Consider the following 26,455-nt stretch of genomic DNA (forward strand, 5'->3'; position numbering starts at 1 on the left):
GTGTGAAAATGGGTGTATCAATCAAAATCAGCCAAGGGGGTGCACATAAGTGGTCTGCAGGTGCGCATTCGCTGTCAAAATAAAAGACGCGCACCAGATAAGAAGTTATGTGCAGCCCTGATTATAGATGGCAGACAGTTGGTGTTGTAAGCCACCGCCTCTGTTCAAAGATGGTCGCTCACAGTGGACATGGATGGCTTCTTTCACTCCTCTTTGCCCTGGCAAACCGTGGGGAAGGAGGACCCGAAAGCCGGACTCTTTAGTGAGGACAGTACATTTATTTACAGTGAGGTAAATAACAGATGCACACAAACATCCTCTTTGCTCCCTAGACTCCCGTGTGTGTGTTCCCCTCCGACGTCCGTGCTCGTGTTCACCGCTGTCGTGATCCTGCACACCCTGTGCGTGCTGTCCTTCTGGTCCCTCGTTCCACCTGCAGGACAATAACAGAAGCAGCCGTCAACACTGACCCCCGCGGGTATACACGATCAGCACTACCTTATACTAACACACTGACTTGGGATGGGATGCAATGATCCTGCTCCAGTAGGAGCTCAGTAGTAATACACCTGCACTTTTTTTGCCCCCCCCCCCCCCCCCCCCCCCCCCCACCCCACACCTCCCAGACATTGAGGAAACAGGACCTCCAGACTAGGTGTCTTTTGTCTCTTCGAGAACTCTGGGAAGTAGCATGGGGAGTGTGAACCTTAAGGTGTGAAGCAGTTGTGTACTGAGGCTAGACTAATTTTATAAACCTGACAATATCTCAGCTTGCTGCGATACATGCAATTTATTTTGAAAACGGCACAAGTGGGAATTTCTTCCGAATGGGTAATGTCGGCATGTTCACAAGCGTTTTATTTAATTTAACTAGTTTTCTTTCCAGGGTTGATGCGATCATTTTATTTAAAATCGGAATTACGCAATGTTGAACTAAGGCAAACCTGTCTAGACAAATGGTAGGGGGTGGGGTGTAGTAAGGTTGATGGTGGGAAACAGGACCTCCAGACTAGGTGTCTTTTGTCTCTTCGAGAACTCTGGGAAGTAGCTTGGGGAGTGTGAACCTTAAGGTGTGAAGCAGTTGTGTACTGAGGCTAGACTAATTTTATAAACCTGACAATATCTCAGCTTGCTGCGATACATGCAATTTATTTTGAAAACGGCACAAGTGGGAATTTCTTCCGAATGGGTAATGTCGGCATGTTCACAAGCGTTTTATTTAATTTAACTAGTTTTCTTTACAGGGTTGATGCGATCATTTTATTTAAAAATCGGGATTTCGCAATGTTGAACTAAGGCAAACCTGTCTAGACAAATGGTAGGGGGGAGGGTGGGGTGTAGTAAGGTTGATGGTGGGAAACAGGACCTCCAGACTAGGTGTCTTTTGTCTCTTCGAGAACTCTGGGAAGTAGCATGGGAGTGTGAACTTAAGGTGTGAAGCAGTTGTGTACTGGCATTGTTCCTGGAGAAGGTATTTAACCGAGACCTATGCGAAGCTCAGGGTGAACTCACCATTCGTCGCGACAACATTACTTTCTTTGAGACCATCAAAACTATCATCGTTCTTTATAACATGGACATCTTAAGCGGTAAGTAAAACAAAACCTATTATTGTATTTTTAAAAGTGTTATGTTAACATATTATAGGATATTCAAACTATCTTTTTCCTAAAACAAAAGCTTAATTTTCAGGAGTTCGGGAGAACGGCACAGCACCCTTTTCTTTAGAAACGGGGGATTTTAAAGATGGAACAACATCTCTAACAGGCACAAGGTGTGTACAGAATTACGCGATTTTTAATCGTATGTATGTTTTAAGGTTGCGATTGTTTTAAATTATATAATAACAGAGTTTTTCTTTGATTTGTTCCAGGGTTAACAAACTGAGCAGGAAAACATTCAGACACCGCGACCACAGAGCCAATCCTTACAAAAGGTATGTATACAACGGGGTGTATAATTGTGTATTTAAAAAACAGCAAATGGGTTTAAACAATTCCAAATGTTCTAAAACCGACCGTTTTACACATACAGAGCCACGCCAGAGAACCTTATGTGCGGAGAACCAGGGCCGTCAGGAATAACGCACACTACAAGGTATATATATATATAAATTAGATAAAAAGAGATAGAGAGGGAGACACGCTTATTCTGTTTGAAATGGGTGCTTGTATAAATGTTTTAACACATATCTATCTTCACAGACTGCAGCACAGTACCCCTCCACATAATGATCAGGACACCGTACTCCAGACGTTTTTGGAATGTTTAAGCAGTATCGACCTCCCAGAACAACAAAAACCTGGAGCTTTGTGCAACAGTGGAGAATCAGAAGCGATCTTCATCAGCGGTCCTGCAACACCCCCGAGTGAGTGCTTGCCTCGTGATTTCTCTGATGTTTTTGAATACAGTATATCAGATTTCGATCTTGTTCATATACCCACCCCACCAGAATGTGTCAGAAATAGCATTGATTCACACGTAGATTTTGAAGACGACGGTATAACAGACTCTCAAATATCAGCGGCGTATGATGCTTACATGAAGGTTTCAGACGCTCAACCTGTTGAACAGAGTCATATAGCTTCATTAGTTGATAAATTATGTTTGATTGAAGCTAGACTCAATCAATACCACCAAGAAGCACAGATACAAAACCAACAGTTTATCAAATTCATAAAAAAAGTGTGTAGTACATTAGACATCATCTGCAGCAAAATTTCAAGTCCCTGACTTTTAAAATCCAGACCATGGACCCTCCAAATAAATTATTTAAACATAATAACGGAACCTCCAGTCCTGTTAGATGTTTTGACTTAGAGGCTTTTATGCAGTGGGCTGAAGAAACAGATAACAAATTAGACAATTTTATAGCTAGACTTAATAGTGTGCCTGCATCAGCCTCATCTGATACACATCCTCGTCAGACTGTTCCTACGCCTGCTATTGCTGATGGGTCTATTGTTGTTGTTAATAATAGTGGTAGTACATCAGGTGATGCTCGGACCACTGTTGTTACTGATGCTAACCGTATTGCTGCTGCTGCTGCTGCTGTTATTGAGTCTGTTACCGCTTCTACTAGTACTACAGACGCACATGCGTGTCCGGGCACCGCTGCAACACCACACACCCCCTCAGTCATTGTAAATTTCTCACAAAGTGATACTATCGTGATTGAGCCCGTTGTGCAATCTGGATCTGGCAGGCGCTCCCAGCCACACATTAGAGAGATACCTAATTTTAATGCTCGCGAATTGCGTGAGCGCCTTGATTTTAGGGGTATAAGTCTTGATCATCCAGAACAAGTACCTGCGCGAGTGCGCGAGTGCTTAGCCAATGTGGTAGACCGAGCTGTGGATGGATCTCAACAGGGCAGCGTTCTAAACGTAGTCCTGCGTGGCCCCTCGCTGGCTTCAGATGTTCAGGCTGTTTTAAACGCTGATGATCGGTATGATCCGGAGCTGTTTCTCGATCGAATTGCACAAGTTATGCAGAGTAATGATGAATCTATCGGTGATGATGAATTAGAGTTTATTGTCACGGTAGCTCAGAACAGTAGTGGTGGGGCTCGCTTAAGACTGGCACAAATCCCTTATGATGAGATTCTCTCAAAGAAAGGCAGACATTTATACACACCAAACAACACACACAACAATTTGTGCTTCTCCCTATGTATAGCACATTCATTAAACTCATCAGCCTCTGAGCTAGAAAAACTCGCTACAGCTAAACGGATGCATGCTGAAGTAGGTCTATGCGACAAGCAGCAAGTATCATTCACAGATGTCAGTAAATTTGAGAAGCACTTCAACATTAAGATTGTAATCTATTACCACACAGAAGGGCGTAAACGCCTGGAATGTTTTTTCACACATGAAGAGCCAAACACAAACACGTTGATGATGTATCTCCATAATCAACATTACCACATGATTTTAAACCCAACCGCTTTTCTTGGTGCATCCTATGTGTGTAATTTCTGTTACAGTACATATAATTCACCATTACATCATTCCTGTAAACATAGATGTAACACATGTTATACACTCTGTCAACACCACAGGGGTCCCACAGTGAAATGCAGCGACTGTAACCGCATCTGCAAATCACAACACTGTTACCAGCAACACAAATTACCAGAATTAAAACACAACATGATCCCCTGTGATAATATGAAACATTGCATGCACTGTGGCACCACATATAAAGAATCCAAGAAATCGCCACACAGATGTGCCCAGCCTAGATGCGAGCACTGCCGCGAGCCTAAATTAACCGGAGACTCCGACCATCAGTGTTTCATACAGCCTGTTGAAAAACAGAAGCCTACCGATAAATACATTTTATATGATTTCGAGACTAGGTACCACAACGGTAAACACGAGGCTAACTTTGTGTGTGCGTCTGATCTGAAGGGCAATAAGTTCACATTTAACACATTAAAGTGTGTGGAGGCGTTTGTGCAACATTACAGACGCCCAAGGTTTCGTGGGTACACTTTCATAGCACATAATGCATCTGGCTTTGACAACTACATACTCCTCGAGTACTTTGTCAGACAGTGCATAACACCTAGTGTCATAATGAGCGGCAGCCGTGTGATTTTGATGTATGACAGGGACTATGACCAGCGATGGATTGATTCGTTCAGCTTTTTGCCCATGGGCCTTGCCAAAATACCCTCTGCTTTAGGTTTTCAAGACCTGCAGAAGGGCCATTTCCCACACAGGTTTAATACGAGGGATAATGAGCATTATGTGGGCCCGTACCCAGACCCCTCCTTCTACGGCTATGAGTACATGTCTGAAAGCGATAAGGTGCGATTCATGGAATGGTACCAGGTTGCCTCACAGAATCCCTTTGATTTTCAGGCTGAACTCAGGCGTTACTGTGTTAACGATGTTGATGTCCTGCGTAAAGCATGCAGCATTTATCGTGACACGTTACTGGGTTGTACACAAGTTGATCCATTCATGTATACCACCTTGGCTGCATTTAGTATGGGTGTGTATAAAACGCTGTTTCTGCCTAGAGACATGCTCGCTCTCACGTATGACGGGGCATACGTTGAGCAGAATAAGACGTTTTCTAACGTCTCTATCGAATGGTTTCAATACGTGTCCCATACCACCAACAAAGTGGTAAAACATGCTCTCAGAGGAGGCGAACAGAGGGTTGGACCGTATTTTGTGGACGGTTTTGACCCCACAAGTAATACAGCTTATGAATTTGCAGGATGTTTTCACCACGGCTGTGTTAAATGTTACCCCGAGAGCGAAGTTAATCCTGTCAGCAAAGCATCCTATGGACTGCTGCATCGCATGTTTTGTGACAAAGTTGATGCACTGAGATCACAACACAGTGTGAGCGTAATAGTGATGTGGGAATGTGAATGGGCTGGCTTGAAGCAGACAGACCCTACAGTTGTGGCTTTCATGCACACATACAGAAAGCCAGAACGCATGAATCCCCGAGACGCTCTTTTTGGAGGTCGCACAAATGCTATAAAGCTGTACCACAAGACTGGTTGTGATGAAAAAATATTTTACTACGACTTCACCAGTCTCTATCCCACAGTGCAGTCTAAAAAAGACTATCCTGTAGGACACCCTCAAGTCATTTACACCAACTTTGACAAGATAGAAAATTATTTCGGCTTTGTTAAATGCACAGTGCTCCCCCCTAAGGGTCTTTTTCACCCCGTCCTTCCCTACAGGTGCCACGGAAAACTGATGTTTCCACTCTGCAGCATGTGTGCTGAAGACCAAAACCAGCATACTGCATGTGGGCACAGGGACAGTGAGCGGGTATTGAAAGGCACTTGGGTCTCATTTGAGCTTGAAAAAGCTGTTGAGAAGGGATACAAGGTTCTTGCTATTGATGAGGTGTGGCATTTCCCCAATAAGACCGACACATTGTTTAAAGACTATGTGAAAGCCTTCCTAAAACTCAAACAGGAGGCCTCGGGGTATCCTGAACACGTCAAGACACCTGACGAACAGAAGAAGTACATAGACGAGTATTATGAGAAGGAGGGAATAATGTTAGACCCATCCAAGATTTGTGTAAATAAAGCTGTTCGTAACTGTAACAAGCTGTTGCTAAACTCGTTATGGGGTCGTTTCAGCATGTGGTCAAATATGGCATCATCTGAGCTCATTACAGACCCTTCCAGATTTAGCCAGCTAATGTTTAGCGACCAGTACGACGTGCGTCAGTTTTGTTTCATCTCTGACGACGTCGCAATGGTGCAGTGGCGGCATGCTGATGGTAGAGCTTCCCGTGTTAAGGACGTTAATGTTTTTGTCGGGGCCATGACCACTGCACACGCCAGACTCATGCTGTATGATTTGCTAGACAACTTGCAGCAGCGCGTGCTGTATTGTGACACGGACAGTGTCATTTTCACGGCACGCCCTGGCGAGTGGATGCCTCCTCTAGGTCCGTTTCTGGGGGATCTCACAAGCGAATTAGACTGTGGAGAGGGTGGTGTGGAGGATTACATAGCGGAATTTGTTTCCGGTGGGCCAAAATGCTACGCGTATCACACATCGTTGGGCAAGACCCAGGTCAAATGTAAAGGCGTGACACTGAACGCACTAAACTCAAAAGTTGTCACCCATGAATCCTTGAAAGGTTTAGTCCACAAGTTTGTAACCAATCAGACATCAGACGCACACCTAGTTGCCGTGTCTGATAGCATCAGACGCGATAAAAAGAAGCTTCATTTGAAGAATAAAACCATTGTGAAAAAAGTTAAAGTTGTTTACAATAAGCGCCGTGTGCTCCCAGACTATACAACCGTACCTTATGGATTTTAAATTAGAACAGGGGTTTGACGCCCGGTTGCAGCACCCGTTCAGTATGGTGGTCAGCGGTCCCAGTAACTGCGGCAAGACTTTTTTTGTTAAAAGCATAATTGAAAATTCTTCCCGGATTATATCATGCAGCATTGACAATATTGTATATATATACTCATGCTGGCAGCCATTATATGACCAGCTTCTTAAGATAAGAGACATAAACTTTGTTAACGGTATACCCGAATCTCTTGCTGATGACACCCTTCTTCCTGCAGAAAAGAACAATTTGTTAATTATAGACGATGTAATGAACGATGCAGCTAACAATTTAGAAGTTCAAAATGTGTTCACAAAGTATGTGCATCATAGGAATTTGAGTTGTATATATCTAGTTCAGAATTTGTTTATTCAAGGAAAATCCAGTAGAACCATTTCCTTGAACACTAACTATCTAATATTGTTTAAAAATCCGAGAGATAAATATCAGGTTATGCTTTTAGGTAGGCAAATGTTTCCGGGTAATACTAAATATTTTATAGAAGCGTTTAATGATGCCACATCCACAACATACGGGTATCTTTTAATAGACTATAAAGCTAAGACCCCGGACTATTTAAGACTCAGAACAAATTTACTATCAGAGCGTCCGGTTGTTTACATTCCAAAACAAAAATCAGCAAAGAGGTGAAAGGATGTCATCACGCATGCGGAGGAATCTGTCTCTGTTGGAGATGATATACAGGGCTCCTCCTACTCTACGCAGAGTTATTATTAGTAATTCAAACTTAGATTTTATCAATGCGCTGTGTGAGATAGCCTTTAATGTATTGCATGGTAACATACCACTGACCAATCAGCAGTACAAACAGCTGAAAAAGAAAAAATCAATAATCAGACTGATTGCAGACAAAAAAATAAAAACTTTGAAAAAGAGAAAGACAATCAACCAATCTGGAGGGTTTTTACTGCCGCTATTAGGGGCTGCAATCCCTTTCATAACCAGTCTGATAGCAAACAGGTGAAAATGGAACATGTGCAAAAGATGTTTTTGGTACCCCAACACCAGTTGGACTTAATAAAGCAACAGCAGCAGCAGCAGCAGCAGCAAACAGGCAGCATCAGACAACAGTCTCAGAACGAGTTGGACAAGGAGATGTTACAAGTGTTACAAGATTCTGACATAGATGTGTATGAGAAGGCTAAAAAATACAGCGATATTCTCCAAAGATACCTTACCCTTGTGAGACAAGGTGCCCGTGAAAAGAATGTATTGTCTTTATCATTACCTGAACAATTTAACAGGGATGTGCAACCCCAGTCGGCGGACACATCGCCTGTTCATGGTGATGCAGGGGTGAGGGATCTTGTTGCGGAGAATGTTTTAACACACATACCTAAAAGGTGTAGGAGGAATGCAGAACTTATTCTATCAGCGGTGAGCCGTTCGCCACACTTGATCTCTTACAACGACAAAGGCGAAATTGTTGTTGATAAACACACCATCCCTGGTTCACACATTTATGATCTAATTAAAGGCGTCACAACCACACACGCACCCTCTGAGGGTTTGAGACCTATCGGCTGGACAGAGTTTTTAAAAGCTGTCTCAGATTTAAACGTACCGTTATCAGCCATATCTAACACAGGCATACGTAAGACCGTCGCCATGTATAAAACCGATCACACACTGTCTGAAGACCCTGGTTTTTTAAAACACACACCAAAAAAGATCACCCCTGGTGGACCGCTGCGACATAGTACACTAAAAAAAATAAAGAATAAAAAAAACAAATTAAAGGGGGGTCCTGTAGAGTGGTTGGATTTTTGAATTCAGGTTTTTTCTTATTGCACCTGAAATTGTTTTTCTGCTAAAAATATTTGCTGTTTGGTGTTTTTTCTACTGTAATGTTTTTTTTTCACTTATTGCTGCTAAATTGTTTTGTTTTGTTTTATTTTATTACTGTTAAATATATTATGTCTTTATTATTGTTAAATATATGTTTTTCTTTTTTATTACGGCTTAATGTTTGATTTCTTTTATTTATGTTTAAACAATGTATGTTGTAAATCTATATATTTATATACGAGATTTGATAATAAATACCATTGACTCGATTATCATGCTCTCATGTTGTTTTTATTATTCTCATTAGTACATGTCAGTATCCGCATTGCACACACACGTAATCACTGCATACAGCAACAGGTTGTATGTTGTTGACAAATCGACACACCATAGCATCATTACAAATTAAATCAGACCCATACATGTTAAGCACACGCTCATAAGATACACCATTTTGCACATGATATAAAAAAAATACACAATGTTGACCGCATGTGATGGAGAAGTCGTTCTGCACTTGTTTTCCTGAATATAAAACAGTGGAACAGTTTTTTAGAAGAAACATCTTTATTGCTGGGGGAAAACTGTCTAACGAGTGACCAAAACTATCAAAAAAATAACCGCGTCTGTCTCTCGAAATATAAACAGCAAGCCAATGTTCCCCGGGCATCGTAGAAGGGTGGGTGTTTACAATACTCATAGCAGGGAGTCTTTGAAGCCGTTCAGTGGTTAGCTGATCATAGGCTAACACGCCTAGGAAATGTGTGTTTTTATTGATAATGCTGCCGATCACGGCTGATAGTTCTATAGTGTTCATGACCGTTTTTGTCTCAATAGTAGTCCAAGAGCACCTGTCTCATGTTAGATATTTCAATGACTGAATCAAATACCGAATAACACAAGAGGTTCACTGTACGGGGTAGTGGATTTCTGAAACGGGTTTCCAATCTCACGTTCCCTGTTTTAATTAACGACACATTCCCTGAATGTCCTTCGTCAGCTTCCAGATTGAAACAGAATAAAGTGTAGCCGTTACCAAAGTCCGCACGCGTAATAGCTAAAGATCTATCCTTTAAATGTCTTCCTGTGGTTTGTATCAGCTGGTAAAATTCTCTGGTATAGTGTTTTCTCTGGAAATTGGGCTGGAATGGTTTAGCAGGATAAGCCTGACTATCAGCATATAAAGACATAAATTCTATATCGCAGTTTTCAAAATGAAATGGATTACGCTGGTAGGAGCCAGTGTATGCTTCATTGTCTATAAATGCAATGATCACAAATTTAGGTATCCTACCCATAAATAAATTGTCATTTGTTGATATTCTAGCCCCTGCAGGTATGGAGAAGGTCTTTAAAGACACTCTGTCTACCGTGTATTTTGCGTTTGCATGGTGCAATGCCTTGCTGTGTGCAAGTCTGACGGTCGGTGATACACTAACTTTCTTGACAAAGAGACTGGCTGAGACAATTTTAACTCTGTATGCATTGGCATCCGCTGTCATGAGAGCAAATTCGTCTTTAGAGCGCACAAATTTCAGTGACAGGTCGATTCCATTAAGTAACAGTTTTTCTTGAAAAAACAGGTCTGCATGTACTGGTGCAATCAATTCAACAATACTGCTATTTGCTGTGTAGCCACCTCTGGTCACCAGGCCCTGGTTCTCTCCTTCTATAGATGTGTCATTCATGTGTGATGATGTATCCTTACAGAATAACCCGGTGCTGAACTGTGTGTCTAAAGTGTCCTTATTATAATTGATAAGACATTCTATCACACCTCTGTATGGATATGTGTTGGATGATTGACTAATGAGCCGGTCTCCCAAATTAACATCAACTTGACTAAATATGCTGCATCCAGGATAATTAATAAATCCTACATTAGCGTCCCTAGCCAGGTTTGAGCCATCAGCGTTTGTGATTCTCACACGTGTGTAGATATATGAGTCATTTAGATCCAGGTAATCTTCACCGGACGATGAGATGTAAAACTCGATCGGCCCTCCATCAGTGATTGCAGATACAGGTGGGATTTCGATAAATGTACTTTTCTCAATGCTAGTCTGTGTGTAGGGAACAGTAAACAGGTCCAGCTCTGTTTTTACACATTCTCCAGAATGACTGTGTAACAGTGCCATTTAGAATATGTCAAACGCTGCAGTTTTAGAACGACTGGTTCTGGGTCTTTTCACTCTGCGTGACGGTGTCCGTTTGCTAGCTCTCCTGCTAGGTTTTGTGGTTTTACGCTTTTTAGACAACGGTTGCCCTGGGGGTGGGGTCTTAGATGGTCTGGGCGTATACACATACAATCCGCTACCGTCCTGCTTAGTGGTTGAGGGTCTGGTTATGTTGGTTATGACATCAGACACTATGCCCGATGCGGCTGTTTTTAGGTGTGGTTTGACTATGCTAACTCCTTTTTTAAACAGTGGTACAGCAAATCTAAACAAGCTGCGGAACAAACCACCCAGCCCTGACCCATATTGCGTACTGGTCCCAACATACCCTCCGAGCTCTCCACCAGCCTGTGATAAGTAGTATTTTACATATTTTGAGTCATCAGTGTTGTAGACGGCCATCCTTTTTTTCAAAAATGCTGGGTTATCGGTCGGAAGTGTAACTTGACAAACACCTTGCCGTATAAAAAGGGTATGTGTTGATTTCGATCGTCTTTCAAATCAATTTCTATGTCGTCGATCAATGTCTTTGACACAGGTGTGTAGTGTGGGCTGTCAAATTGTAGAATAGGCAAGCGGCGGTCATCGTCCGTGATATTTATAGCTCTTAATAGCCTCGCGTGGGCGTCACCCACAAGCTGGTAATCAACGATATCTGCATAAATAAAGATGTTATATTTTCCCCCGTATATGTCTGCGGGGTGCGGGGCATATGTGTTTTTATAATGAAGTACAAACGGCTCTCCTGTTTCGAATCCTAGGATTTCCGCCAGTCTCCCTCTAAATGTGAGAATAGTGCCCCTAGGTCCCATAACACAGGCATGGTTAGTAACTGTGTTGTATTGCATTTTAAGGTCTCCAGTGGTTTGGTACTGCTGACATTTAAAATTAAATTCTTTTATTATCTGTTCCACAGATGCATAATGACCCACAGACAGTTCGATCATGGTTACGGCGATGGTTCCATCTTTGACTGGGTCATGAATTTCCACTTGCGAATCTGATTGTGGAAAAGACATCCATATGCGTGGGTACTGTATCTCTATAACAGCAACCTCATACGGCTGATCCAAAACGATAGGTTTTGCTAGCTTTGTTCTAAAATTAGATATCTTATTACCCGGGTAAACATGCGCCGAAGCATTCGAGAAGAGGCTTACATAGAAGCCTGCATTGTTGTTGTTCTTTTTATTCATGCTTTCTCCGTCTATGCTCAGTGTTAAATGAATGTGTGTAGAGCTGTGTCATCTGAGTTAATTACGCCTCAACGATGTCTTTCTCTGGAATCCACGAATTAAAGCTGTCGGGCCATCCTAGCCATTTCACTAGCACATGCTTTTTCCGACCCACTTTTTTTCTAGCCAATATGTTTTCAATTTTAAATGTTTTGTTTTCATCAACAACCACACGTTGTATCTCAGGCTCATAAAATGACCCTTTCAATACCTCTCCAGCTAGATCCGCTAGTCTGTACACTGGGGGCTGTCTCCCTATACGTTCCTTGACTGTGAAAATCTCATCGGTGTAGGTCTGCTCGTATCCTTTTCGAAACTTTCCTCTCAGTTTTGATATTCGTACAGTGTCGCCAATATTAAATTTAAAGCACAGTTCCCTCTGAGGCCTCGTTTTGTACAGCGCGTTAAACACCGACTTCTCATTATCCTTATTCACCTCTGCCGGAGCCATTTGGATAGATCTGTGATAAGCATTGTTATATGCTTGTGTGAGATCTGGTATGACATCTACATATCTTCGGGAGTTGGCTGATGTTAAGTACTTCCACATTCTACCCTTGAAGCTACGATTGAATCTCTCGACAATACTGCATTTAACCTCGCTAGCTGTTGAGAAATGCTTGATATTATATCGCTCCATTAGGTGTTTAAAGGTTGTATTATAAAACTCTTTGCCTTCATCTGTTTGTAGTTTCACAGGGATCCTACCCTCACTAAGTATATCCTCAAAAGCAGCTGATACAACATTCGCTGTCTTGTTTGTTAGGCATCTAACCCATGCGTATTTTGAGAATACATCTATACATGTTAGCAGATATCTCACATTATCATTATCTGACACATATTCACACATGTCAACCAGATCGGCTTGAAACTGTTTGTCGATCCCTGTCACCAATACTCTATTTCTGGGGAAATGGATCCTCACAGGTTTATGGAGTGTGTAAGTGTCGTCTTGTTCTAAATAATGTTTGACCTGAGATATTGGAGGTGTTACACCTGATGCCTCCCCTGCCGCTATACGTAGCTTATTTAAACTGGCCAACCCCGCAGGATGGGCTGGATCATGATATATTTTATGCAATGTGCTTTCCATGACTGTGCAAACCACAAATGACTAAGAAGTTGGTGTTAACACGTCTTTTTATTTAATTTTCACACAGACACAATCACAGACAATGGATACTTGAACAGCACACATTAAACCAGGTGTCTCCCACCCCAGTAGTTTCCAATCATGCGGAGCATGGCTGGTTTAACACGTCGGGCGCAAGTACTTGCTTCTAGCAGGTCCACAATGTTGTCATTAATGGCGCATACTATATTTCGCTCTGATCTCAGTTCACACATGAGGTGTTCTGCAACTCTGCGGATTTGTGTTCCAGTCCCATCTGTGGTGTTTGAGCGTACAAACAGCTGGATGGCTGGGATGAATCGGTCAGTCTTGAGCCTTATCATCACATCGTCATAGTAGGTGTCGAAGAAATACTCAGACAATTCCTGCAAGCAGCTGTGTTGCACCTGACTGGGGTGGCCTGTTTGGCATCCGTAACATGTCTCTTGTAGAAACTCATTCAGCGCCAACATCAACAGGTGGAGAGTTGCGAGTTTGATGTCGATTACAGTTTCCTCCCACAGGTCTGATATGAGGGGGTCCTGTGAGCATGATGGTGAGGGTGGTGGAGTCTGGGGGGTCGGGATTAGCAGCCCTATTGATGGTGACTCTGACAGGTCCCACGACGGCGAGTCATTCTCTGTAAAATGAAAACCACAAGCTCTTAATTTGTCACATAGATACACACGCAACCCCACACACACCCCTCACATTAAACCTACCAGTTTATTGTTTAGTTGTCGGAAGGTCTTATGATTTTAGGTTTGCACAGGGTAGCAGGCAAACCAGTCTTCGGACAACTCGCCAGATCGTCAAAAACAAGGCGTTTTCTAATACTCTCGTACGCAGTGTTGAGTCTGTCCCTCTTGATCGCGTCGTCAATCTGGCTAAACAGACGCGACAAACCTCTCCAGTCGCACCACTGTATAAAAAACAAGTCCTTAAACCATCTTGTGCGCTCTTCAAGGTTTAGAGGGTAAGGATTTAACCTCCAGTTTTCAAGCCCTCTGGAAGCAATAAGACTATCCCTGTCATCACATGCACTGAGAAAAATAAAGTCTTCAGGGTTGCGATTGAAACGATCAGCCTCAACCCTGTAAAGCTCAGGGCCTGATGCACTGTTCCACTGGGAAACATACAGCACCTCTGGGAAGCCCACATTGTCCAGGTCCGCACACACTACGGTCCGGAAGAGCTTCCAGTTTTTGGTAGAGATGCTTTGGGGTTCCCCCCAAAACAATCCCTCGCCACAATCTACACTAAGCACAACTGTCCCTTCGGTATATTTAATGGTATACACATACCCTTCAGCGCCGCGATATTCTAACTTAAATACAGTCCCATCTACGGCATTTTCACAGCGTTGCTTTTTACGTTGAGGACCCCGGCTGCATACTCCTGTAGACATACCTAGAGCGGCTGTGGCATGGGCGATGTCCTGGCTGGGTGTCATGGTTGATGCAGATGGTATTCTGTGCTCCTTAGGTCGGTGAGTCGTTGGGGTCCTTAGCGCGATGTGTCTGTGCTCCTTAGGCCGTGGCGGTGATGGTCTTAGAATGTGAAAGGATCACTTTTATACCTATATAACCTAAGCCATCCCACTAGGAGGAGTCGATACCGCCCAGAGGGTGTGTTTTCACACCTGAACGCGCATGCGCCGAGCACATCTGAACGCGCATGCGCACACGCACGAATCCGACCAAACGGGGTGGGAGGTGTGGGGTGGGGGGGTGGGGGGGGGGGGGGGGGGGGGGGGGGCAAAAAAAGTGCAGGTGTATTACTACTGAGCTCCAACACGCTCCTAAATAGCTCCCCCGACGAGCCCTGATCAGCAACAGGTGTGTGGCAGGGACTTCAGGTGTAGCCAATCTTCCAGCAGGGCCACACCCATCAGGACTGCAGGTGCCTGTCCTCCGTCCTACAGCCACACCCGCAGACACACACACACACACACCCTGCTGATACATATAACGAGTGGAACACAGATAACACAGCATCGTGGAGAAAACACACATCACCAAATAATAACAATAATTATAATAATAATAGTCCACGCTGCTCACGGACCCCGAGTCCCCAGAGCCAGGTCCATGACACTCTGTCCTGAGCTGAGTCAGCTGACCCGATCAGACATGCACACTATTAGACCGCTGCCTTAACACCACATTTTTCAAATACAACGCGGGTTTTCACCGACAAAAACATGGCTGTGCTGTGGGCTCCCCGGTGTCACCTATTGTCGCCAACATTGGAGGAAGTGGAAAGAAAGGCTCTTGGCTCTTTTAAAGGGAGAGTACCCGACGACACCTGGGTCTTAATCAAAACACAAGAAGTGGAATCCTTCACTGCGCACATTAACGCTGTGGATAAAAACATCAAGTTCACCAGGAAGACACAAAGGACGACTGTTTGCCTTTCCTGGACTGCGCCGTGTGCATTGAAGGGAATGGAAACCTCAACACTGAAGTTTACTGGAAGTCCACACAGTACCAGTACCTCCTCTTTGACTCCCTGAGTCTTTTCCGTGTTGTAGTTGTGTCTTATTTTGAAAGAAATATTTCCGCGTTACCATAGCGACCAGAGAGCATTAAGGGGCAGAGAGGAGGACGTTACTCTCAATGTTGTTGGTGCATTCGGGTTTGTTATTATATTTACAAAATACCACAGTTTTTGTTTTGTTGTATTTATCCACGACAATATTGTCTGACATTAAACACAAAAAAGGTCGGGGACCGCTGATTTAGAGAGTTGAAAAAAATGTTTGGAGAAGTGCAGCTGGATAAAATTTTCAGGGATGGAAATTTGTTGATAGCCGTTAGGACAGAAGAAAGTGTTAAATGTTGAAAGCATCTGTGAGAAGACTGTGGGAGAGAAAAGATGTATTAAAAGATGTATTGATATCAAGCGTATTGATGATGGTGAGGTCAGCAAAGTAAAAAGACTATTAAAAACAATTAATGTTGAGAGGGTTGATAGCTTATTGGTACTCCTGGATTTTCAGGAGGCTGTCCTGCAGGATAAAGTCAAAATAGGATGCATAGGATTCCTCTGATGGCGTCTGATGGCACACAACACACTGCTCAGTAGAACATTTTATACTTTTATTCTCTTACAAAATCACTTCTAGAAGGGAGATGCGTCCTGCATGACACTCCGCCGTGGATCTTGAAATGGTGGTATGTGCTCAACAGTTTTATTACAGGCTGTCCCACTCTAGTCTAAACACCAGAGCTACACAGACATTCAGCAGCCACGTTGCATAGCATACTCAGAGGTTATTCTCTTCTCAGCTCCAGCGAGGCTGTGACCTTGCCCTACTCCCTTCTAGTAAGTTTCCACTGGTAGATGTTTCCTGTTTTCATCTCCTGCAGACAAACATGGGTGTGAGTCTCCAGCTAAAGGACACACAGTCTAAGGCCTTCATTATCAGGGCCGCGTCCATTCAATACTACACTATATAATTATATGACACTTATTAATATAAAGCACAGCATTGAGGCACTTCAGGTATTTTAAGGGGGGGCAAACACTTTTTTCACACAGGGCCATGTAGGTTTGGATTTTTCCCCTTAATAACAAACACCTTCATTTAGAAACAGAATTTTGTGTTTGCTTGTGTTCTCTTTGTCTAATACTTAAATTTGTTTGATGATCTGAAACATTAAAGTGTGACAAGCACAAAAAAATAGAAAAACATTTTTTTCACTCCACTCTATAGTCCACTGAGTTCTGCTGTGGAAACATGACTTCTTGTAAATCACGTGTTTTCACATATCTTATTGAGGCCCCCATGAAGATTCGCTGATTGGTTCATTTGTTATTATCTTGGGTGGAACTATTTCCTGTGACTAACCACAAAAGCTGAAAGCCAAACTGCGACTGCTCCCATTGTTACGGACTGCAGTGTGCTGCTTTCTTCACTTTCAGCATCAGCAGGAATCTAGTGTAAGTTCTTTTAATTTATCTCATGAATTAAGCTAAAGTCACTTTCTTTCTATTTCTATTCTCTTTCCCCCCTCCCACCGCCTAACCCATTTGGTTCTTTTGCCATCAGAATTATTGTCTAAATGCTGAGAAAGATGCCAAACGGGTTTACTTTACCAAGTGGACCATCCTGGCCTCGCCATATTGGCTATTTGATTGTTTTTATTGTTTACTTTATTTTATTTTATTTTCAGTTGCTACATACGTGACAGACATGACTGGGGGAAAGGAAAGGGAGAAAGAAAGAGAGGGAGGGAAAGAAAAACAGTGGGGAAGAGGAACGGTGATGGGGGGGGGGAGGCAAAAAATCAATATATATATCAATCACCTGTTGAGAAAAAAGAAAAGAGAAAACAAGCAAAAAAGAGAGCAACATAATAACCAACATCATCGTGATAATCTATGGGAATATAACAGTAAATACTAAATATTAAACATTATTGTGCAGCACGTAAGATCACGTAAGACAGCGCACAGTGTGCTTTGAGGTAGGAGCCAAAAAGGGTGTAGTTTGTATGTGTGAGCACCCGTGTGTACACCTGTGAGCATGGACGCGCTTGTTTTTAAAAGGTTCCTTCATGTAATGATCTGCTAGAGGGTGTGGGGGGGCCACAGCCCCGTCCACCAGGGCTTGAAGCAGGTATGGTGACAGAGTGAGAGAGTCGGAAAGACAGGACACCTGCTCCACCTCTGTCAACAGGCATATATATATATATATATATATATATATATATATATATATATATATATATATATATATATATATATATATATACATATATATATACATATATATATATATACATATATATATACATATATATATATATATATATATATATACATATATATATATATATATATATATACATATATATATATATATACATATATATATGTATATATATATATACATATATATATATATATATATATACATATATATATATATATATATATATATACATATATATATATATATATATGTATGTATATATATATATATATATGTATATATATATATATATATATATATGTATATATATATGTATATATATATATATATATATATATATATATATATATATATATATATATATATATATATATATATATATGCCTGTTGACAGAGGTGGAGCAGGTGTCCTGTCTTTCCGACTCTCTCACTCTGTCACCATACCTGCTTCAAGCCCTGGTGGACGGGGCTGTGGCCCCCCCACACCCTCTAGCAGATCATTACATGAAGGAACCTTTTAAAAACAAGCGCGTCCATGCTCACAGGTGTACACACGGGTGCTCACACATACAAACTACACCCTTTTTGGCTCCTACCTCCTACCTGTATATATATATATATGTATATATATATATACACACACATGTATATATATATATGTATATATATATATATATACACACACATGTATATATATATATGTATATATATATATATATATACACACACATGTATATATATATATATATATATATATGTATATATGTATATGTATATATATATATGTATATATATATGTATATATATATGTGTATATATATATATGTGTGTATATATGTGTATGTATATATATATATATATGTGTATATATATATATATGTGTATATATCTGTTTTCTCTTCGGTAACCTTCGGTCACGCTCTCGGTTGATTTTTCTCTAGTCGGCGCACTCATTTCCTCCATTACCCGGGCGGCACGGCGGCTGGCTGCTTCCCAAACAAAGACACATGTGCGGCTTGGCACTTGTGCTGTACGTAACAAGTCACGTGACGTTGCGGCTGTGATTGGTTCGGCTCTGCACTACTTAATTTGGATTGGCTGTTCTTCTTTTTTTTTTTTTAAGTAAGGAAGCGAGAGAGAGAGATGAGGTCTATCGCAATAGTTTCATTTTTCTATCGAGAAAAAGTTATTTCGCAACACATATCGTTATCGTTCTATCGCCCAGCTCTACTCGGATATTATGGCAGTAGACCTGCTAGGAAATTTTAAGAACTTTGAATTTTCATAGCCTTGAAATGTATTAAGACCATTTCAATACACTGAAATGGTCTTGACATCATACATCATAATAATAAAAATAGGTATTATTAAAAAAAAAATAATACCTATTTTTTTTCAGTATGTTAACTGAAAAAAAATAGGTATCATTATTTTTCCAGTTGTGTAATAACTTTGAACATCTCTCTTACTGCAGTTATCGAGGATAAAGATGGCTGTTCAAACTGACTGTAAATCAGTTACTGAGGAAATTAAAGCTCTACAACTCCATGACAAACCATCAGCTGTTGGAATGATCAAGGAGCCACTGGGGATGGACGACATCACACTGAATATCGCCATCACTGGGGAATCTGGTTCTGGTAAATCCACCTTTGTTAACGCCTTCAGAGGTGTGAGTGATGATGACGAGGGAGCTGCTCCTACTGGTGTTAAAGAAACCACCTCAGAGGTCACAGAGTACCCCCATCCAAAGTATCCCAATGTTAAATTCTGGGATCTCCCTGGAATCGGCACCACCAAGTTTTCAGCTGATGAGTATCTGAAGCTTGTTGGATTTGAGAAGTTTGACTTCTTCATCATCATCTCAGACACTCGCTTCAGAGAAAATGACGTGAAACTGGCTCAGGAGATTCAGAGGATGAAGAAAAAGTTCTACTTTGTTCGCTCAAAGATTGATGACGATATAAATGCTGAGAGAGAAAAGAGTGACTTCAGTGAAGAGGAGACTCTGACAAAAATCAGAGACGACTGTGTTCAAGGTGAGCGACCTCGTTCAGATGCAAAATAACACAAGTCTGAAAAATATTTCAGCTGCATGAGATATTTTTGTTAAATGTTATGTTTTTTTCTGGTGCTGAATCCAAAAATGATCTCCATGTCCCTCCATCACGCACAGCTTCTTTGCTAAACATGAGGAGCTGACATTAAAAAAGCACAACAGTGATGAATCAGTTTTATTACAATTAATTATGCAGAATTGTTCTGAGATTCATTAACAAAATAAACCTGTTGGGACATGATCATCTGATTTCTTCATACTGCCAAACACAACAACCCCCCCCCCCCCCCCAATTTCTATTTGCATTAATGAATGTATGAAATCATTATTGGATATGTTTTTTTTGACTCAGGTATAGGATACCAGATTTCAGTTTAAAAAGGGACATTTTTACGTTCAATAAAAACTAAAAGCATTTTGCAAGAAAACCTGATAAGATGGAATTTTTAAATTATTTTTTTTTTATGGAGATAGGCCTCCAAACCTTGGAGGGCCTGAGATGTCCCCAGAGAGGTGGCGTCTGATACCAACCTGACATATAGACACAGACATACAGGCACACACAGATACAAACATCCATTCCCACCCTCATGCTCTCATATGCACTTACTCAACACTCACCCAATGTGGAGACAGACATAAAGAGACACAGTACACACAATCGCACTCCCCAAGCGTACTCTACGAACCGGGTCTAGGTACCCTTGCCCCTGGAGGGGGTAAACTGCACCCAGACCCAGGTGGTGTTACCCTTTTCCCTGGGGTGGGGAGAAGCAGACCGCCCCGACTCAGCAGCAGCAGGGAGGCCCCACACTCCAGACCCCAATCGGACGGCCAACTCCTCCTCCCGGCCCCCCCGCTTCAGCAGGCCGCAGAGAACGAGGGTGTGAAGACTCCAAACCTCCCTCCACCCGCTCATATGTAGTGTTGATGCATGTGTGTTCTAAGATGCGTTTAAAACCCAGGAGGGCATGGAGCTACCTGCCAGAGAGCAGCAGGTAAGCGCATAGCCCCTCTTGATAGCCCTCAATGTCTACGTGTATTTAAAATTGAGAGGTGGGCAACGACGCCACGGGTGAGGTTGTACACCCTGATGGTCTTCTGGATGACGTGTAGCGTGCCCACCCCCAAGGTCCTATATGTATGTGTTATTTATTTTCTTTTTTCTACAAACATTTGAACTTTGAGAGTTTAAACAAGAGAGAAAAGTGTGAAACTGTTCATGTCTGTCTGAGAAAAGTGTATAAAGTGTGTAGTGACGGGTTTTACAGCCTAAAACATCTAAAATAATTGTAAAAAATAAAATAAAGCTGGCTACTTTGCAGATTTCACCTATCGATGGTTATTTTTAGGACATAGCACCTGCGATGAACGAGGGATCACTGTTTACAAATACTGAGAAATTTCAATCCTTTCTCACTTTTGCTCAGAGTCGATGAACATCATCTACAATTATTCCCGGTAAATACCCAAGACATCTTGAGAAATGTAAATCGCCGCTTGATTCGTCGATTTGATTGACTTTTTTGGAAAACCCGACCGTAAACAAGACAAGAATATCACACCGGAAACGAAGCGCCCTGCAGGAGTTTTCCCACCGGAAGTAGCACATGTTAAGGTGCACATAGTCTAATAAGGTTCTCCTGCACTGACGTCATCTTTGAGTTCATATATTACTGTTGTCAGACCCTCTATTCCCTCAGTCTCCCCTGAAAAATCACACACTCAGCCTTCGTGGGATTGTATACTTTTTCTTGTTGCCTCAAATTAGCTGTTTTGGGTTTTAAGGCCACTTCCAACCTCTTTGCTCTGATTGGCTGCCCCGCGTTAACAGAATGTTGGAACAGGAGGTGGGTGGGGCTTCTGTGCTCACAGGCAGAGCTGCGGTGACCAAATATAACATTAGACGATGAATTAATGAAATAAGTTAAATATATATATATATATATATATAACACATGTTTGAAGGAAACAGAATGACTGAATTCAAACAGCATGTTGTGACAAAACAATAACCTGAAACTCACGATGCAGTTCCACAGGGTTGCAGGAAACTGAAGCTGAATCAACTGATAATTCTCTGTAACTAATAATAAGAACAGCTAGCATTTTATATTTTCTTTTTGTGATTGTCACAACATGTTTTCCTTCTGTGACACAGGACTCAGAGGACTGGGCATCGAGTCTCCACAGGTCTTCCTGGTGTCCAGCTTTAAACTCAAACTGTACGACTTCTCTCTCTTACATGAGACCTTAGAGAGAGAGCTCCCTGAACTCAAGAGAGATGCTCTGCTGTTTGCTACACCCAGTGTCAACCTGGAGATCATCAGCAAGAAGAAAGAAGCTTTCAAGGTAAGATTGTATTGCTGCTGTGTTTAGGATCATTGTCCTGTTGATCAGTTAGCAGCACCTGGCTGCTGCTTACCTTAGTAAATCCTGAGGAAGGAGAACTGAGAAGATGTTTTTCTCATGAGTGTAACTGTGGCCTGTGTGAAAACACACTGATCAGATCATTGGCTGCTGCTTTAAATCCAAACTGACAGACATCATAGTTTTAGGTTTCAAACATTTCCTGTAACTTCACACAGCATCTCATCTCAGACTGTTTTTACACTGTGTGCTGGTCTGAGCTGGGATCATTTTCTTTCCAGCCTAACAAACATTTTGTTTTTTTAACTTTTCAATTCAGAGATTAAAATGTCAACCACAGATTTATTTTAAGCCCATTTCAATCCAATGAAAATATTTCAGTCCTCTGAGACAGAAAAAAACTAAATATTAAGAAATTAATTATGAATCTCCATAATTTGGCTCCAGTTTGTATTTAAGGTATTTTATTTTTGTTTGTGTAATTATTTAATTATGCAATTTTAGGCCAGTTGTGTGTATAATGTTAGATTGTGATAGTTACATTTCATGGCTCTAAAATCACAAAAGTAAATTTTGTCCTCTTTTGTTGTTTCAGTCTTTAAGTACAAGCACAGACGACCAGTTTGGATTTGCATTACTTAAAGAAGAAATTAATGAAGCTCTGCTGAAGAATAACCGACCAGCAGCTGCTGCAAAGATCACTAAGTTAATGATGAAGGAGAAAAACATCACACTAAATATCGCCATCACAGGAGAATCTGGTTCTGGTAAATCCACCTTTGTTAACGCCCTCAGAGGACTATGTGATGATGAGGAGGAGGGAGCTGCTCCTACTGGTGTTACAGAAACCACCATGGAGGTCACACCGTACCCCCATCCAAAGTATCCCAATGTTACTTTATGGGATCTTCCTGGAATCGGCACCACCAAGTTCCCAGCTGATGAGTATCTGAAGCGTGTTGGATTTGAGAAGTTTGACTTCTTCATCATCATCTCAGCCACTCGCTTCAGAGAAAATGACGTGAAACTCTCTCAGGAGATTCAGAAGATGGAGAAAAAGTTCTACTTTGTTCGATCAAAGATTGACAACGATATAAATGCTGAGAAAAAAAAGAGAAACTTCAGTGCAGAGAGGACTCTGACAAAGATCAGAGAAGACTGTGTTCAAGGTGAGTGTTCAGTGATCATTTATCCCAGTGTGAGATTAATTTCTGGATGTGTTCTTTAAAAATGTGTAAATGTAATAACCTTTATTTTTTGTTGTTTACATCATCGCATACTCAGAAAAATGACAAATTACTTTGATTATCAGTGATCACTGAGAGAAGCTGTATGAACTTTATTTGATGTTTCAAGTGTATAAAGTTATTTAGATCTGTCCTCCTGCAGCTGCTGGAGAGGTCAGGCTTTTATTGGACAGCTGAACTTTATAACACTGATCACTCATTAAACTGCTACTGTCTCTCTCAGGCTGATACCAAAATTTAGGATGAGAACAGATTTTTAATTTATTTGTTCATTTTTGACTGACAAGGTAAAATTATCAATCAAATTCATTTATTGGGTCAACAATGTATAAACATATAATCAGTTTTCTCTCCAGTGTTTGTCTCCATCAACAAACATACTTTAGTTGTTTGATGTTTCTTGAAGAACAGCTGCCTGCTGCTGTTAATCTCGATGTTTGTTTGGTATTGTTCAGACTCTCTGGGCTGCAGTTTCTCTTCATAATAATCTTACATTAAAAACACTCTAATCATTCCCATGATTCCCAGCAGCAGATAGGATCCAAGATTATTCTAAACTATACACAACTAAACTATAATCCTTCATAACTCTGTGGAGTCAGAGGAGTTAATGAATCCACTGATAGGCTTTCCTATCAGTGGATTCATTAACTCCTCTGACTGTGTGTTTCTTCTGTGACGCAGGTCTTCGAACACAAGGCATCGAGTCTCCACAGGTCTTCCTGGTGTCCAGCTTTGAGCTCCACCTGTACGACTTCTCTGTCTTACATGAGACCTTAGACAGAGACCTTCCTGCACACAAGAGAGATGTTCTGCTGTGTGCCATGCCCAACATCAACCCAGAGATCATCAGGAAGAAGAAACAAGCTCTGAAATCCAGAATAATATACTGGGCCACTCTGTCTGCAGCTGTAGCAGCTGTTCCAGTTCCTGTTCTTCATATTGCTGTTGATGTTGCTGTGCTGGTTCGTGTTGTCACAGAATATGTTCATGCGTTTGGTCTCGATATCCCGTCTCTGAAGAGACTTTCTGCCAGAACAGGTGTGCCCTACACTGATCTACGTGCTGTCATCATTTCACCACTGGCTGCAGCAGAAATAACTAAAGAGCTCCTCCTGAAGGTGATGGTCCAAGTGGGACGCACAGCTGCATTAATTGTAGCAGAGGAAGTATTCAGATTTATTTCATTTTTTGGAATTCTAGTATCAGTGAGTCAGTCTTTCACCACAACCTACAAAATTCTGAATTTGGTCCTCGACCAGCTCGCTGATGATGCTCACAGGGTGTTTGAAAGAGTTTTAGTCTGAACACATCAGTGTGAATTTGAAAGTAAAAGATGAATGAAACGTAAAAGAGTTCAAATGAAATTAGTTTAAATCATTAAATATAAATATACTGAAACAAATCATGTTGCAGCTGCACATTTGAGCCATTATCCTACTATAGCTGATAAATGTATCAGAGGCCTCAGCAGGTCTCATTTCTTCTCATCACATCAATACAGGAACAAATGTGATGTTATTATTCAGATAAAAGCTGCTAGAAGAGCTTTGTTCTAATCCTTTGTGTGATGAGGTGATGTCAGTACTCTTTTACAGATCAGGTGATGTGATAGTTACTCCTGAAATGTCGTCATCTGAACTTCTTTTGTGATTTACTTTGTGATGAAACTCTTTTGTTATCATATTGTAGCTTAAAGCATAATAAGTACTTTTAATGCAGAGTGTCTGATGATGAACAGACGTTTGGCAAAACACATCGTCAGCCGATCACACTGAAAAAAATATGTACATCAGTTACATGTAATAAAGTCACGTTTAGTCAAACTTTATTTTTCTGTTTTATAACTGCAATAAAACCTGAAGTCTTTACAGTTTTCTCATCTTAACATCATAAAATGTTTCTTTACATTTACATTTATTATGCAGATTGTATTTAATTACCTTATGTTAAACCAACACAATTATAATAATAATTATACTTTCTATTATATCGGTGAAACTAATATTTACCTTGTTTGTAATACATGTATTTGTCTTTGTAATCTCAAATTAATATGTTTAATTAAACTATAAGAATATAGAAAATACATTTATTATTGGCGGATGTCAGCTTGTCACAGGGAATACCAGAGATGTGTAAAATATGAAAATGATGCATTAGAGGAACAACATTCAGCACATTTCTGTCTTAACACTGAAAATAAGCAGACGTCCAACCTGTTGGTGAAGCATGAACGACAAAGTGATTGTACATGTTTGTGTGAGTCAGCCAATACACATGTCACTGCAGACACAGGGAATCTGGGCAAATATGAATTTAAACATCAGACGTTCACAAATAGTTCAGTTGTATTTTTAAACATAAGTGACTTTATTTCAGGAGCCTGTGATATCTAAGGCAGCTCATCATAATGTCAACAAGTAAAATTATTTACAAAGTCAATAAATGTAAAAGTATTTTGATTTATCCTCATCAAATACTGAAATCTTATGTCAATCAGTCAAAGCAGTCTTCACCAGCTTTGAGCTGTGAAGCATCCACACACACATCAATTGTCACGGTCCTGGGCCTTTTGTACTGTGTTATTAGTCAGTTCTCTTCTATTGTTCATGACCACTGGGGTTTTGGTTCCTGTTTTGCATTTCTAGATTTCTTGTTCTTCTGGGTTGTGATTTCTAGCTCTTAGGTTTAGTTATTCTCTTATTCCCTAGTCAGTCATGTCTCGTGTCCCTGTGCTGTGTTAGTATTGTCTCTGAGTTCAGTCTGTGGATTTCCTGTTTTACTTTGAAAGTCTTGTCTCATGTTAGTGTATTCTGACTTGCTTCCTTGTCTTGTCTAGCCTAATGAGTCCCAGCTGTGTGCCCACCTGTTCCTCGTTTCC

The 26,455-nt window shown here is 41.1% G+C and overlaps 2 protein-coding genes across 2 annotated transcripts; both read left to right on the forward strand.

Annotated features, from left to right (window-relative positions):
* Window positions 1–1,965: 1,965 nt before the first annotated feature.
* LOC146495645 (uncharacterized) lies at window positions 1,966–19,382 on the forward strand. Its single transcript, XM_085144248.1, has 3 exons — window positions 1,966–2,097; window positions 2,205–6,649; window positions 19,370–19,382. Exons 2-3 carry the CDS (start codon window positions 2,751–2,753, stop codon window positions 19,380–19,382), a joined length of 3,912 nt encoding a protein of 1,303 aa, XP_085000374.1. The 5' UTR covers window positions 1,966–2,097; window positions 2,205–2,750.
* LOC146495646 (interferon-inducible GTPase 5-like) lies at window positions 16,935–25,459 on the forward strand. The gene is made up of 5 exons (XM_085142683.1): window positions 16,935–17,120; window positions 19,370–19,934; window positions 22,116–22,306; window positions 22,920–23,493; window positions 24,256–25,459. Exons 2-5 carry the CDS (start codon window positions 19,385–19,387, stop codon window positions 24,876–24,878), a joined length of 1,938 nt encoding a protein of 645 aa, XP_084998809.1. The 5' UTR covers window positions 16,935–17,120; window positions 19,370–19,384; the 3' UTR covers window positions 24,879–25,459.
* The last annotated feature ends 996 nt before the right edge of the window (window positions 25,460–26,455 follow it).

This window comes from Neolamprologus multifasciatus, chromosome 19, assembly GCF_963576455.1.
Source record: "Neolamprologus multifasciatus chromosome 19, fNeoMul1.2, whole genome shotgun sequence".
Taxonomy (NCBI): Eukaryota; Metazoa; Chordata; class Actinopteri; order Cichliformes; family Cichlidae; genus Neolamprologus; species Neolamprologus multifasciatus.